The sequence below is a fragment of the Loxodonta africana genome, chromosome 16 (genome assembly GCF_030014295.1).
Source record: "Loxodonta africana isolate mLoxAfr1 chromosome 16, mLoxAfr1.hap2, whole genome shotgun sequence".
NCBI classification, from domain to species: domain Eukaryota; kingdom Metazoa; phylum Chordata; class Mammalia; order Proboscidea; family Elephantidae; genus Loxodonta; species Loxodonta africana.
The window spans coordinates 68,919,883-68,936,549 of NC_087357.1; the positions used below are offsets into that span (position 1 = coordinate 68,919,883).

Genomic DNA, 16,667 nt, shown 5'->3' on the forward strand with positions numbered 1-16,667 from the left:
CATTTCGGAGTATACTTTTCTAGACATTTTTCTGTTTAATTTTTTATTTTGAAAAATTTTAATTCCACATGAAGTTGCTAGAATTGTCTAAAGAACACTGTGTATTTACCAAATAGAAATATTTTGCCACATCTGGTCCCACCCTCCCTCCCTCCCTCTTATCTCTTCGTCCGTGTGTCATAATAGTCTTTTTGATACACTTCTCATTTTACCTAAGCTGGCAGTTTACTTTTATTATTTTGCTGTAAAGTGAATCTCATTCAGTAGTTATTAGGAATATAGGAAGGGGGCCAGGTATTATCTAGATTTAAAGACACACATGAGAATTCCTTGTTTCAACTGTTCTTTCAAGTAGATATTTTTCAGTTTTCCTAAACTATGATGGATAACCTCTGTTTAGATTTGGTACTACAAACTGACTTGCCTTTTCTAGGAACAAAACTAAATCTCGGTTTGTGTAGGGTGGATAGGCTTAATCCAGTACGCTGTACTGGTAACCTAGAGGTGCTAATCCAACCAGATATGTTAACAGTCATTAGAAAGTCTTCCAGTGTAATTATTGAGGGGCCCATGCAAGGACAAGAAAATTTTATAGGTAGTTTCTATTTTTTTCAACAAGAGTGTTTTTTACTATTATCTCGGCACCATGAAAATCAGTATGTTTAAATATTCAGTAGCTAACAAAAGTGGTGTTCCTGGCATTCATTTTCAAAATAAAATTCCAAAGCTGTTAAAAACTGATCCAGCTATAATACTGCAACAGCTTCCCTTATGGCAGTTAAATGAACGGAGTGATTCTAGAGGGGAGATGATGATATGCTCATAGTAGGTAGGTATTCTCCGGTGCCATAAGACTCTTTATGAACTTTTAAGAGGCTGTAGGTTAAACAGCCATGAAACAGTTTGGTCTTACCTAGTCAAGTTGACAATACACATGTTTTTTGACCCAGCAATTCCACTCCTAGGGATGTACCACAGAAAAACTAGTGTACACGTGTACCAGGATATATGTACATGGGTGCTCATAGCAGCATTGTTCATAATAGCAAAAAATTGAAAAGAATTCAGATGTTCAACAGTTGGATGGATAAATAAATTGCAGAATATTGTATGTGCTTCAGTCCATTGCAGTTGTTATTCTTACTGATGCTCAAATAACCCTGTCTGTGAAGAACATAACAACTAGTTAGTGAGGCTTCTATTTTCTTAGTTCACGAATTTCGGTTTTCCTTTGAGCGTGGGACAGAGGGACGTGGGAGAGTAGCAGCACATTTAAACAGAGAATGTGTGGGGTCAGAAATAAAAACTAGAATTTAGGTGTTCCTGCTTTTGTAGTCAGAAGCACACTGGTATTTGCCTATAAGTGATGATATGGATTTGATTAGTTACTGGACTAAAAATAAGACATGTGAAGTAGGTGACTAGAGGTGGTGTTGTTAGGTGTCGTCGAGTCGGTTCTGACTTATAGCAACCCTATGTACAACATCTCCCCTCCAGACAGGAGCTGTCCACGTAGTCTTCTTTTGATTTCTTTACTGCTTCTTCCATGGGCATTGATTGTGGATCCAAGTAAAATGAAATATTTGACAACTTCATTCATCACTTGAGGTTTGTTTTTGCTTAGGTCAGTACCTAAGCACTGGAGGCTTGAAGATTGCTGATTTTCTTCACAATTGGTTTGGCTCTTCATGTGACATTCTGAGGTTGGATTCCAGACCACAGGACATGCTGCTGCTTTGTAGTGCTGACCTCATCTGAAAGCACTTTGTCTTTTCCAGCTTAGAATGCACAGACCTACAGAGCGAGTGTCTCATGCCCCAGCTAAATGCACTTCTTTGTGGAAGGTGGTCACATGTTTCATGAAGACTTCCTGAATCAGAAAATGACTAACTTTTCTCAGCTGATATTTCATGAAGACTTCCTGAGTCAGAGAATGACTAACTTTTCTCAGCTGATCTTCCATGTAACTCCTGACTACTGGGATCTTGTATCCAGTGGTATATATGCGGGTATTATTTTAGGAAATTTCAGTAATTACCCCCTCATTCTATCTCATATTAAGCCACATTAAATAACAAAATTTAGACAGTTTTACTTACCAGTAGATGCTAATATATGACCCTAGGTGAATTGCTTTAATCTTTCAGGGGCTCAGTTTTCGCGCTTGTGAAATAAAACCCTAGCTCCTACCTAAGATTGTGTGACTCTTCAGAGATGATAAAACTAAGAAGTCCTTCTAGTTCATTGCTTCTGGCTGTTTGTTTTGAAAATTTTTATTCTTAGAAATTATCAAAAAATAGGCAGTTGGGTATAAAGTGCCTGTGTTCACCATGATTTAATGAAAGGCAAGCCAGGCATTAAGGAATGTTAACCAAGAGTCTGTTCGGTGCCAACTACTTGTATGCTAAAAACCCAGTTGTGGTCAAGTTGTGGCAACCCCAGGTGTGTCTGGGCGCCTCAACCCTTATCCCTTCACGTTCGGCACAATTCTGAATGGATCACCCAGCTAATATGGCCTTCACTGACTGGTTTTTCAGAAGATTACCACAGCTTTGTTCTGCGGCACCTCTGGGTGGAGTTGACTTCCAGCCTTTCAATTAGCAGCTCGACATATCAATAGCTTGCACCACCCAGGGACTCCATTACTGTACTAGGTGCTGGGAGTGTTGTGGTGAGCAGATTGGCCCCTTCCCTTAGGAGTTTGCAGCTTGTTGTTGTGTGCTGTCAAGTCGATCCTGACTCATAGCAAACTTACGTGACAGAGTAGAGCTGCTCCATGGGGTATGACTTAAAAGTGACTTTAGGAAAGCAGTTTTCTCAAGGCTCAGGGTTCAAAGATCATCTCAGGGCAGTAGCAGGGGTATGTCACCTCAGTATCTATGGACATCTGGATTCCACTGGAATGAAAAACTCTGTTCCTCAGTTCGGGTGCAACCTGTTTGCACCATTCATGTGCTACATTGTTTACGGGAATTGTGGGTAACTCCATAATTACACTTTCAAAGGGTTTTGACATTTAAGATCAAGGCCACGAATTTTGATGCTTTTGAATGGAGTAGAATGCTCTGTGCTGTCTGCAGATGGACTGATTAATATGGAAATGATTGTATACCGATGGGGCCTGGGCAGGTGTGCATTTGTCCAGACAGTGCTGACTTTCTGCTCGCCCTTGTTTAGTAATTTTTACCCTTTCCCTGAGCCAAGATTGGATTTAGCCAACAAAGCCAAATTCTCCTTTGCATTCTTCCTTCAGCGTTTGCCCTGCAGCATGCATCTAAGACCTTTTCTGTTTCTGGATCAGACATTTTCAAGATCAGGGCAGGAAGTACATGCTAGTAGCTCTTCCTAACTCCCGGCCTCAGGTGGCACCTCCTTTTTCTTACAGGTGACCTCTGGTGGGACAGAAAGCATATTGATGGCCTGCAAAGCTTATCGGGACCTGGCCTTGGAGAAGGGAATCAGAAATCCAGAAATGTATGTATGTGTCTGTTTATTCCCCCCACTGTAGATGTGTCTGTTCAGGGGTACTGCTATATGAAAATGAGCCTGACAGTCTATTTCCCTGCTTATTCTCTTCCTCTTGGAACATTCAGTCCTCTTTTCCCCATGTTGTGCCCCCTCAATCCTTATCCCTTCACATTCAGCAAAATTCTAAATGGACCAACAAGCAAAGTTTAGATATCATTCCTATTCCCAACCAAAGTTTATAAATGATTATACTTCAAGCAATAATAAGATTTTTTTTTCCAAAAGTGACATAGAGTTAGAGGGCTGCATTTGTGAATCCTGGATTATTTATTATAAATTATCCTGTAGAGGAAAGCTCTGCTTGTCTTAGGTCAGTGAAAGTTCCTTAAATAAGCTGCCCCAGAGTGCTTCCTAGGAAAATTTCAGCTCGAGGGCTGACTTCTAGGAGGAAGAATGAAAAAATCTTTTTGAGATAGATCCGTCCTAGAATTAGAAAAGCAAAGAGGAAGAACTAGATGGTGCCCGGCTACCACCAATGACTGCCCTGACAGGGGACACAGCAGAGAATCCCTGACGGTACAGGAGAAAAGTGGGGTGCAGCCCTCTAATTCTATTAAAAAGACCAGACTGAGACTGGAGGGACCCCGGAGGTCATAGGCCCCAGACTCTCTGTTAGTCCCAAACTAAAACCATTCCTGAAGCCAACTCTTTAGACAAAGATTAGACTGGACGATAAGACACAAAATGATACTGGTGAGGAGTGAGCTTCTTTGCTCAAGTAGACACATGAGACTATGTGGGCAGCTCCTGTCTGGAGATGAGATGAGAAGGCAAAGGGGGACAGGAGTGGGTTGAATGGACACAGGAAATACAGGGTGGAGAGAAGGAGTGTGCTGTCGCATTGTAGGAAGCAACTAGGGTCATATAACAATGTGTATAAGTTTTTGTATGAGAGACTGACTTGAACTGTAAACTTTCACTTAAAGCACAATAAAAAAAAGAAAAGTAACTTGCCTACCCTCCCTTGGCAAGCAGACTTGGCAGCAGCAGCTTCTACTGACTCCTTTTCCTTGTACAGTGAAACAAAGGTGCCTTTCCTGTTCCCCCTTGCCCCCCCAAAAAAGCAGATTTTTTGAGGGTAATACAGTTTACAAATTGGAGAAACACAGGGCAGAGAGGAATCTACCAAGTGCTCTGAAGCATGGAGAGTGAGGAGTGCTTTTATAGTAAAGACAGGGAAGGGAGTCTGTGATGGTCGTATGGTCACAATGTGGGTACACTCTCAGCTCAACTACCTTCTTCCTGGAACATCCTGAGTAAAGTTTCTCCTAATCACATGCCTAACCCCTCCATTTATTTACAAAGAGCAGCTAAACCCCATTTCTGACCCCCACCTACCTTTATTTGCTAAGAGTGGCTTGGGGCAAGAGCCAAGCTGGTGAAACAAAATGATTATAGGGGCCCAGGGTCTTCTCATCCCATCCAACCAGAGGCCCAAGGCCATATGCATATGAATGGGAAGAGGTCAAGATCACATTCTAAGGAATGCAGAATCAGGAGCCTGCAATAAAATGGAGTTGGGATTCATACCTCATACCAGCCATTTTATTATGCCAAGTGCCTCAGTTTTAGAGGTTTGCTAGCACATTCCCCTCTCTTGTTCAAGCCTCTACTAGGGGGTGCTGAACACCCACAATAGAGTTACCTTTCTTCTGCAAGAACTTCTTGGGTATGTTGCATGCCAAGTATTGAGCTTCTTCACTTTGCCATATCGGTAGGTTTTATCTTCCGGGTGAGCTGACTTTGGTCAGGGTAAGTGTTGTAAATGGCCAAATTTGGAGGAATAACTTGGCAATCAGAAATGCTAACTCAAGGTGTGAAATCAGTTACTCCGTTGCTCATAGCAAGGGAGTTGCAGTGGAGTATAATTATTCCAGTGATGCATAACCAAGAAGCAACGCCTTCTGGTGACCAGTTAAAATATCAAAAAGGGAGAACCAGACATGGCAGGTATCAAATACTAGGCAGATTTTGGGATTTTGGTTTCTGACCATCAAAGGCTTTTTTAACCTCTGAAAAATATTCCTTAGAGTAATTGATTAAAGATTGGCAGTATTTCAATAATTCAGGTTTAACGATATTAGAGTCGGTATGAACAACATAAAGGAGGGCCATTTGGTTTTGAAGAACTGCTTCCCTCGTCATAGTCATTTCAGTATTCATCTCTTGGAGTCTGGCACTTCTGAATGTATTTTTGTCAGCTCTTTGACGTGAGCCATAAAAAAAAAAAAAAAGGTCTTTTAATTCATAGCACATTCCGTAACCAGCATAGTGTTGTTAGTTCCTGAAATAGATGATTCTTATATTAAAAAAGAAAGAAAATAAAAAATGATATACTAGAAAATAGAGCATTGAATATTAATAATATTCTTATTTAAACGTTATAGTAATTCTTTTCATTTACTCAATCCTAAGTAGCTAATTTTGGTTCGATGCCATTCTGGTTCAGCATGAACTTGAAAACTCTTGTTAGTTTCTACGTAAGAGTTCTATTTAGTCCAATGGCATCCATGTTCAAAATATTATAGTCCTCTTTATAAGCCTGATATAGTCCATTTTTGTTGAAATATTTTGGTCAGGCATTTTCAATGCATCAGCAAGGCAAAGCTTACCTGTAGATGACAAACCTAAAAATGGCTGTGGTTACCTTATATAATATTGATTTTTAAAAAAAGACCTGATGAGAATTAACTATAAAAGTAATGCAAAGCCAAATTAAAACAATTTTTAGACCAAAAATATCTTTAAGCATAATGATTAACTTCATTTTAAAAGAGCGTCAGATATAATACATAATAATTTTGAGACATAATACCATATAGTCAGGAAAGACTGAGAATATACCAAGATTATGAAGTCTCTAAACATCTGGATAAAAAAAAAAAAAAAAGTCTGTGGGTAAATGATGTGAATTCCCCAGTTAAAACCATTGGCTTCAATGATGCTAGATTCAAAAGATGCAAAGTTGAGACCAAGTTAGCAATTAAAAATCTTATTGTCTAGTGCCAGGCAAAAATCACGGTAAGATACTGACACTCATAAAAATTTTAACCCAAAGAATTTTTTTTTTTTAATTTGACAACACATTTCATGTAATTTATAACATTATATAAACATTTTTCTCATGGGTCACCAGACTTAAATTATTTAAAGATCTTAAAGGTATAAACTTCAGCTTTTCTCCAAGTCATCTGGTTTGGTTTTTGATTTAGAAATTTATTTTGATGAGACTCTCAACTCTTGCCTTTGAGGCATATTACACAGAATATAAATGAACTCTTCAACTCAGTAAATAACAGTGAGAAACCCATTTCTTTGCTCTATGTTATTTGACACTAAAAGTTCTTAAAAATCGCATAAATTAACCCATGAAGTGTTAGAAAGATAAAGATAAAAACTTTGAACATATCAAATAAATTCCCTTTCAATAAGCCTTTTAAACATTGTCTTTGTTGCATATCTCTTAGAGTATAACTCTTTCAAGTTGCAAAAATGAACACAGTCATTAGTAGACCCAAATATACATATACATACGTACATGTGGCATAAGAAGCGAAAGTACATAAACATAAATTATAATGAATATATATTAATATTAGTAAATTACCTAAAGATCTTGGAAATTATTTTAAGCCTTTTTTATACACCATAAAATATAATAACTGTTGAAATAGCCCCCATGTGTCTGTCAGTTTGTTGTACTGTGGGGGCTTGCATGTTGATGTGATGCTGGAAGCTATGCCACCAGTATTCAAACACCAGCAAGGTCACCTGTAGTGGACAGGTTTCAGCTGAGCTTGCAGACAGACTAGGAAGGAGTACTTGGCAGTCAGCCTCTGAAAAGAATTAGCCAGTGAAAACCTTATGAATAGCAGTGGAACATTGCCTGATATAGTGCTGGAAGGTGAGTCCCTCAGGTTGGAAGGCACTCAAAATATGACTGGGGAAGAGCTGCCTCCTTAAAGTAGATTTGACCTTATTGACATGGATGGAGTCAAGCTTTCGGGACCTTCATTTGCTGATGTGGCACGACTCAAAATGAGAAGAAACAGCTGCAAACATCCATTAATTACCAGAATGTGGAATGTTCAAAGTATGAATCTAGGAAAATTAGAAGTTGTCAAAAATGGAATGTGTAAACATCGATATCCTAGGCATTAGTGAGCTGAAGTGGACCGGTTTTGAACATTTTGAATCAGACAATCATATGGTCTACTATGCTGGGAATGACAGCTTGAAGAGGAATGGCATTGCATTCATTGTCAAAAAGAACATTTCAAGGTCTAATATGAAGTACAGCACTGTCAGTGATAGGATAATATCCATACATCTATAAGGAAAACCAGTTAATACGACTGTTATTCAAATTTACGCACGAACCACTAAGGCTAATGATGAAGAAACTGAAGTTTTTACCAACTTCTTGAGTCTGAAATTGATTAAATATGTAGTCATGATGCATCGATAATTACTGGTGATAGGAATGAAAAAGTTGGAAACAAAGAATAAGGATCGGTAATTGGAAAATATGGCCTCCGTGATAGAAACAGTGCCGGAGATTGCATGATAGAATTTTACAAGACCAACGACTTCTTCATTGCAAATACCTTTTTTCACCAACACAGACAGTGACTATACACGTGGACTTCACCAGATGGAATACACAGGAATCAAATCAACTACATCTGTGCAGAGACAATGGAAAAGCTCAATATCATCAGTCAGAACAAGGCCAGGGGCCGACTGTGGAACAGAAGTTGCTGACATGCAAGTTCAAGTTGAGGCTGAAGAAAATTAAAACAAGTCCACGAGAGCCAAAGTACGACCTTGAGTATATCCCACCTGAATTTAGAGACCATCTCAACAATAGATTTGACATGTTGAGCACTAATGACCAAAGACCGGGGGAGTTGTGGAATGACATCAAGGACATTGTACATGAAGAAAGCAAGAGGTCATTAAAAAGACAGGAAAGAGAGGACCAAAATGGATAACTCAAGGAGCTGTACTATATGAAGAAGTATGTGGCATGAGGATTGGAGGAAGACTCATTAACAACCCACTTTATGCAGATGATACCACCTTGCTTGCTGAAAGTGAGAAGGACTTGAAACACTTAATAATGAAGTTCAAAGACCACAGCCTTCAGTATGGATTACACTTCAACATAAAGAAAACAAAAATTCTCTCCATGGACCAATAAGCAACATGAGAAACAGAGAAAAGATTGAAGTTGTCAAGGATTTCATTTTACTTGGATCCACAGTCAACACTCATGGAAGCAACAGTCAAGAAATCAAAAGATGCATTGCTTTGGGCAAATTAGCTGTAAAAGACCTTTAAAATGTTAAAAAGCATATATGTCACCTTGAATACTAAGGTGTGCCTGACGCAAGCCTTGGTGTTTTCAGTTGCCTCCTAAGCATTTGAAAGCTGGACAGTGAATAGGGCAGACTGAAAAAGAATTGATACCCTTGAACTGTGGTGTTGTTGGGAAAGAATATTGAATATACCATGAACTGCTAGAAGAACGAGCAAATCTGTCTTGGAAGAAGTACAACCAGAATGCTCCTTGGAAGCAAGGATGGTGAGAGTACATCTCACATACTTTGGTCATGTTATCAGAAAGAATCAGTCCCTGGAGAAGGACATCATGCTTGGTAAAATAGCCAATGAAAAAGAGGAAGACCCTCAATGAGATGGATTGACACAGTGGCTGCAACAATGGGCTCAAGCCTAACAGCGCAAGACCGGGCAGTGTTTTGTTCTGTTGTACGTAGGGTAGCTATGAGTCAGAACTCACTTGACAGCACCTAACAACAACATTGAAATAAAGTTTGTTTAAATACTCTAAGTTTCATTCAAACTTTTACCAGTTCACATATTTTCCTCAATCTGACTTTAGCCCTTGAAGATTTTATCAACTGGTTTTGGAAATCACAAATCTCTGTTCTTACCAATTCATTGATAACACTAAAATGTTAAGTGTCTGGTCTAGGGCTGGAAACATTTCCTCAGGCCATTTGAAGTGTGTCTCATTGTGATGTCTGTCTTGGCTTCTTAGAATTCCTCTACAATATGGAGAACTTGTTTACATTTCTTTTATGACAGGGATCCACCTAATTTCTGATAACTATAATAAGGTAACACCTTATTTTCTTTTGTCTTAAAATGTCTGCACCTAGTTGGGTGGGGTCCTCCAATAGCTTCCCTGAAACTATATGACCTCTGAGGTTGGGGGGCAAAGGAGGCCTGATCCTGCCCCACCCTCTGCATCTTGTGGCTCATGGTCAAAGATAAGAATTAGTCATCCCAATTCATTTACATATGTTTAAGTTGGCCTAGGTATTTTGAAAGACAAAAGATAACCACATTCTTTCCCTTTTACTATCCTCTTGGTGAGAAAGTTTGCGTTCTATTTATCACAACCTTTTTTCTACCCAGTAAATACCAAAGCTGTTTAGCAAAGATGAACGTATCCATTCTTGGAAATTACCTCGTTTTCTTAAATAAAACACATTTCATATAATACCTAGCCTAAGTTACTGAGAAAGGTTTTGCTTTTAAGATTGACATTCTAGAGAACATAAAAAATCTTTGTCAGAATAAATTCACATTCATTAATTCCAGGAAATATTTGGACTATCAAAGTTATATACCAAAAAAAACCAAACCCAGTGCCCTCGAGTCGATTCCGACTCATAGTAGAGTAGAACTGCCCCATAGAGTTTCCAAGGAGAGCTGGGCGGATTCAAACTGCCGACCCTTTGATTAGCAGCTGTAGCACTTAACCACTATGCCATCAGGGTTTCCTAAGTGCTTATTTATCATTAAGCCAATTCTAATTTAATAGTACAATCTGGAGGTAAAAAATTATTACATTTGCATGACTATCTCTTGCATGCTTTATAGGATCTTTTAGAGAAGAAATACAGAAAAATTTTTTTATGTTTCCGAGGCCTCATCATGCCAATCTTTTTTTTTTTCCCAGTGCACTTTTCAGTGAAGTAATTTGTATAAAATTTTCTCAGAGTAGCTACTGAAAGCCCAGGTGCAAAACACAGTTTTTTCTTGGAAGAGAAAGGAACTGATATTGTAGACAGCTCTATGAAAAGCAGCAGCCATGGCTTCAACCTGATACAAGACAGAAACTCAGACACTATTCTCTAGACCAGAGGCAAAGTCTCAATGGAAGGAGACAGAAAACCACATAAACTTATAGTCTGTGAGACCAGGTGTATACAGTACCACATGACATAAACAGCCTTGTTGTTGTTGTTGTTACGTGCTGTCAAGTCGGTTCCGACTCATAGCGACCCTGTGCACAACAGAACGAAACACTGCCTGGTCCTGTGCCATCCTTACAATCGTTATGCTTGAGCTCATTGTTGCAGCCACTGTGTCAATCTACCTTGTTGAGGGTCTTCCTCTTTTCCGCTGACCCTGTACTCTGCCAAGCATGATGTCCTTCTCCAGGGATTGATCCCTCCTGACAACATGTCCAAAGTATTTAAGATGCAGTCTTGCCATCCTTGCCTCTAAGGAGCATTCTGGCTGCACTTCTTCCAAGACAGATTTGTTCCTTCTTCTGGCAGTCCATGGTGTATTCAATATTCTTCGCCAACACCACAATTCAAAGGTGTCAACTCTTCTTTTGTCTTCCTTATTCATTGTCCAGCTTTCACATGCATATGATGTGATTGAAAATAATACCATGGCTTGGGTCAGGCACACCTTAGTCTTCAGGGTGACATCTTTGCTCTTCAACACTTTGAAGAGGTCCTTTGCAGCAGATTTCCCCAATGCAATGTGTCTTTTGATTTCTTGAGTGCTGCTTCCATGGCTGTTGATTGTGGATCCAAGTAAAATGAAATCCTTGACGACTTCAGTCTTTTCTCCGTTTATCATGATGTTGCTCATAGGACCAGTTGTGAGGATTTTTGTTTTCTTTATGTTGAGGTGTAATCCATACTGAAGGGTGTGGTCTTTGATCTTCATTATTAAGTGCTTCAAGTCCTCTTCACTTTCAGCAAGCAAGGTTGTGTCATCTGCATAACACAAGTTGTTAATGAGTCTTCCTCCAATCTTGATGCCCCGTTCTTCTTCATATAGTCCAGCTTTTCGGATTATTTGTTCAGCATATGGATTAAATAGGTATGGTGAAAGAATACAACCCTGACACACACCTTTCCTGACTTTAAACCAATCAGTACCCCCTTTTTAAGTCCGAACAACTGCCTCTTGATCTATGTAAAGGTTCCTCATGAGCACAAATTAAGTGTTCTGTAATTCCCATTCTCCACAGTGTTATCCATTGTCTGTTATGATCCACACAGTCAAATGCCTTTGCATAGTCAATAAAACACAGGTAAACATCCTTCTGGTATTCTCTGCTTTCAGCGAGGATCCTTCTGACATCAGCAATGATATCTCTGGTTCCACGTCCTCTTCTGAAACCAGCCTGAATTTCTGGCAGTTCCCTGTCGATATACTGCTGCAGCTATTTTTGAATGATCTTCAGCAAAACTTTGCTTGCGTGTGATATTAATGATATTGTTCTACAATTTCCACATTTGGTTGGATCACCTTTCTTGGGAATATGCATAAATATGGATCTCTTCCAGTCAGTTGGCCAGGAAGCTGTCTTCCATATTTCTTGGCATAGACGAGTGAGCACCTCCAGCGCTCCATCTGTTTGTTGAAACATCTCAATTGATATTCCATCAATTTTCTGGAGCCTTGTTTTTCGCCAGTGCCTTCAGAGCAGCTTGGACTTCTTTCTTCAGTACCATCGGTTCCTGATCATATGCCACCTCTTGAAATGGTTGAATATCGACTAATTCTTTTTGGTATAATGACTCTGAGTATTCCTTCTATCTTCTTTTGATATGTCCTGCGTCGTCTAATATTTTCCCCATGGAATCCTTCACTGTTGCAAGTCGAGGCTTGAATTTTTTCTTCAGTTCTTTCAGCTTGAGAAATGCTGAGCGTGTTCTTCCCTTTTGGTTTTCCATCTCCAGATCTTTGCACGTCATGTCATTGTAATACTTTACTTTGTCTTCTTGAGAGGCCCTTTGAAATCTTCTGTTCAGTTCTTTTACTTCATCAATTCTTCCTTTTGCCGTGGCTGCTCGACACTCAAGAGCAAGTTTCAGAGTCTCTTCTGACATCCATCTTGGTCTTCCCTGTCTTTTCAGTGACCTCTTGCTTTCTTCACGGATGATGTCCTTGATGTCATTCCACAACTCGTCTGGCCTTCAGTCACTAGTGTTCAATGCTTCAAATCTATTCTTGAGATGGTCTCTAAATTCAGGTGGGATATATTCAAGGTCATATTTTGGCTCTCGTGGACTTACTCTGATTTTCTTCAGTTTCAGCTTGAACTTGCATATGAGCAGTTGATGGTCTGTTCCACAGTCGGCCCCTGGCCTTGTTCTGACTGATGATATTGAGCTTTTCCATCGTCTCTTTCCACGGATGTAGTCAATTTGATTTCTGTGTGTTCCATCTGGCAAGGTCCATGTGTAGAGTAGCTGTTCATGTTGGTGAAAGAAGGTATTTGCAGTGAAGAAGTCGTTGGTCTTGCAAAAATCTATCATTTGATCTCCGGCATTGTTTCTATCACCAAGGCCATATTTTCCAGCTACTGATCCTTCTTCTTTGTTTCCATCTTTCACATTCCAATCGCCAGTGATTATCAATGCATCTTGATTGCATGTTCGATCAATTTCGGACTGCAGCAGCTGATAAAAATCTCCTATTTCTTCATCTTTGGCCCTAGTGGTTGGTGCGTAAATTTGAATAATAGTCGTATTAACTGTTTCTCCTTATAGACGTATGGATATTATCCTATCACTGACAGCGTGTTTCAGGATAGATCTCAAAACGTTCTTTTCAACAATGAATGCCACACTATTCCTCTTCGAGTTGTCATTCCCAGCATAGTAGACTATATGATTGTCCGATTCAAAATGGCCAATACCAGTCCATTTCATCTCACTAATGCCTAGGATATCGATGTTTATGCGTTCCATTTCGTTTTTCATGACTTCCAACTTTCCTAGATTCATACTGCATACATTCCAGGTTCTGATTATTAATGGATGTTTGCAGCTGTTTCTTCTCATTTTGAGTCATGCCAGATCAGCAAATGAAGGTTCCGAAAGCTTGATTCCATCCCCATCATTAAGGTCAACTCTACTTTGAGGAGGCAGCTCTTCCCCAGTCATCTTTCGAGAGCCTTCCAACCTGGGGGGCTCATCTTCCAGCACTATATCAGACAGTGTTCTACTGCTGTTCACAAGGTTTTCATTGGCTAATGCTTTTCAGAAGTAGACTGCCCAGTCCTTCTTTCTAGTCTGTCTTAGTCTGGAAGCTCAGCTGAAACCTGTCCTCCATGGGTGACCCTGCTGGTATCTGAATACTGGTGGCGTAGCTTCTAGTATCCCAGCAACACACAAGCTCCCACAGTACGAGAAACTGACACGTGGGGGATAAACAGCCTAGGTTTTTAAAATGTATACAGCAATTCTTTGGTAAGATCAACTGAATTCAACAGAAAATAGGTTCTAGATAAAACTTATTAACTTGCCAGAGTCTCACATGGAGGGATCCCAGACCCTCTGACAACCCTGAGCACCAAACAAAAGTTCTCCAAAGAAGAGCAAAGAAAAGACAACACAAATGGGTTAACCAGCTCCGATAATTCAGGGTGAAGTTTGTTTAGGGATATGGAGTTGAAAGTTCTTTCAGCTCTAGGCTCTGTGAAATTTAAGCCTGAGTTTTCAGGAAAAAGTTGGCTCAAGCAGTCCTTTTCTATTGCTTACAGCCTTGAACTTTTGACAAGTTATTTTCCCGGGGAAAACTTTTGGAATAGTCTATGAGTAATTTAATGATGGCTTTGGCTTGGTCTAATAATTCTATACTGGGAACATTGGCTCTTAGAGTTAAAAGATTTTTCTGGATTTTTCCAATTGGCCGCCTCCATCCGTCTTTGAGCTTTCCTTAGTCATATCAGTGTATTTATTAATTGATATAGATTTGATGAGCCAGGTTCATAGTTTCTACTAAAATCCTAAATTCCTGGATGAACTTTTGTGGATCTTCACGAGGATTAGGAGAATCCTTTACAATTATGCAAATTTCTGCTTTATACCAAGAGGCAAAGGTAACCTGGGAAGGTTTATTTACTTCTTCTGGATACCCTATCTGAAAAGCCATTTCATAGATTGTAACAGAAACAACTGGTGTCTCTAATTGTTCTTTAGTAAGTTCTGCAGGGTAGAAACAGAGTTCAGAAAGGGTATTAGTAGAGTTAGCTGGCAGAGAGGCAGAAAGAATGGGCGTAGGAGAGATAGGAGCAGGCACCTGACGTTGTACTTCCTTTAGTTGTTTGGTCAATTTAGAAATGTTTTCTTGCATTGAGGCCATTTTACTAGTTTATTTTTTTATGCCTTTCGAAGTCTTCAAAATAGGTGTCCGTCCCATTGTGACTGCTGGATCTGGGAGTTTTCTTTCGAATTTACCGTGTAGGAAGACTGGTTTATGTAGTTTAAAAGAGCCCCACAGTGGTCACAGATTTTCAGAACTGTCTCTAGTGAGATCCTGCCACCATCTCACTAAAATAGTGAATTTCACATGCAGTGGATACTTTAATGTGCACGGAAACCTGAATGTGCACTGAGACCTTAATGTGCACTCGCCACTCTAAACTGTCTCTAGTAAACATGGGCCAGCAACAGAACTGGCATCACCCATCCTACTGAAACGTGAACAGTTTGTGCTATGAGACTTAACATATACCCAGAACAGAATGGTGCACTGAGACCTGAATGTGTGTCTTAGAAAAAAGTGAGTTCAAACTTAATGGGCTGAAACCTTGATTCTCTCAACATCAGCTAAAGTAGACCTGGGGGAACTGTGATGACAGCCTCACCAAACAATATGGCAGTTAACTTGTCAAAATGTTTAGAGCACAAACTGAAAATGAAAGTGGAGAAGTCGAACAATAAACCTCAAAGTGCATCAACGAAAGGAAGCGAAGGTTGATTTGAGAGGCCTTTTACCTGGAGCAATTCCTTGGAATCCAGGGAGAACAGTGAGCCAAAGCGGCTCCCCTGGTACCAGGAGCCTGAAGTCCATGATGTCCAGGTGGCCGCCAGACATAATGCACCTTTGAATCTCATGTATTTGACATCAAGAAATGCCCTAGAGTAAGAACACTCACTCTGTTAAAGTAAAAGCAAATAGATTTATTGAGGGTAGTAACAATTAGCGAATTGGGGAAACACAGGACCGAGAAATCTAAAAAGTGCTCTGAAGCCTGAAAGGAGAGATGTGCTTTTATATTCAGGATGGGGAAGGGGAGTGTGTGATGGTTGCAGTGTGGGTACATCATCAGCTCAGACTACCTTCTTCCTGGGACATCTTGAGTAACCTTGTTCTCCTACAATGAAATGCCTGACTCCTCCTTTACTAAGAGTGTCTCAACCACATTCCTGACCCCCCCTCTTATTTGCTAAGAGTGACTTGGGGAAGTGCCAGGCTAGTTAAACAAGGTGACCGATAGGGGGCCAGGGTCTTCTGGTCCTATCCAGCTAGAGGCCCAAGGCCATATGCATATGAATGAGAAGTCAAGGTTGCATTCTCAGGAATGCAGCAGGAGCCCGCAACAAAATGGAGTTGTGATTCAGACCTCAGGTCAGCGGTTTATTATACCAAGTTCTTCAGTTTTAGAAGTTTGCTAGCATGGATTCTATTGCCAACCCGTGGACGTAATTTTGATGTTCGGTTGTGTTTGTTCTCTAGACCCTGTCCTTGTACATTGTGTTTATACTGTATCTGTTGGGTTAATGTCTTCCTCACAAGTGTCATTGACTAGAAATTTTGTTGCACATGATCTCATGCTGTGATTCATACTTAGTCTAAGGGAGTAAAATCAGCTACAAACTTTCTTCATACATGTATCTTCGGTGCTTGGGCCCTTATCAGTAATTGAGATTTTTCTCCCTTAAAGGAAATAGGTTTATTTTAAGAGTAGGGTAATTGAGGGAAACCTGAAAGCAAATACTTAACTATGACTCAGTTTCTTCTTTCAATAGTATTTGAAATACTACTTCCAAATGTATGGGAAAACTGGA

General features: G+C 39.8%; 1 protein-coding gene across 2 annotated transcripts in view; it reads left to right on the forward strand.

Annotated features, from left to right (window-relative positions):
• SGPL1 (sphingosine-1-phosphate lyase 1) overlaps positions 1-16,667 on the forward strand; it is a 103,753-nt gene that overhangs the window by 76,394 nt on the left and 10,692 nt on the right. For both annotated transcript variants that reach the window (XM_064269670.1, XM_064269669.1), the window contains exon 8: positions 3,386-3,474. In XM_064269670.1, the coding sequence (XP_064125740.1) occupies positions 3,386-3,474 (89 nt within the window). The remainder of the gene's footprint in view (positions 1-3,385; positions 3,475-16,667) is intronic.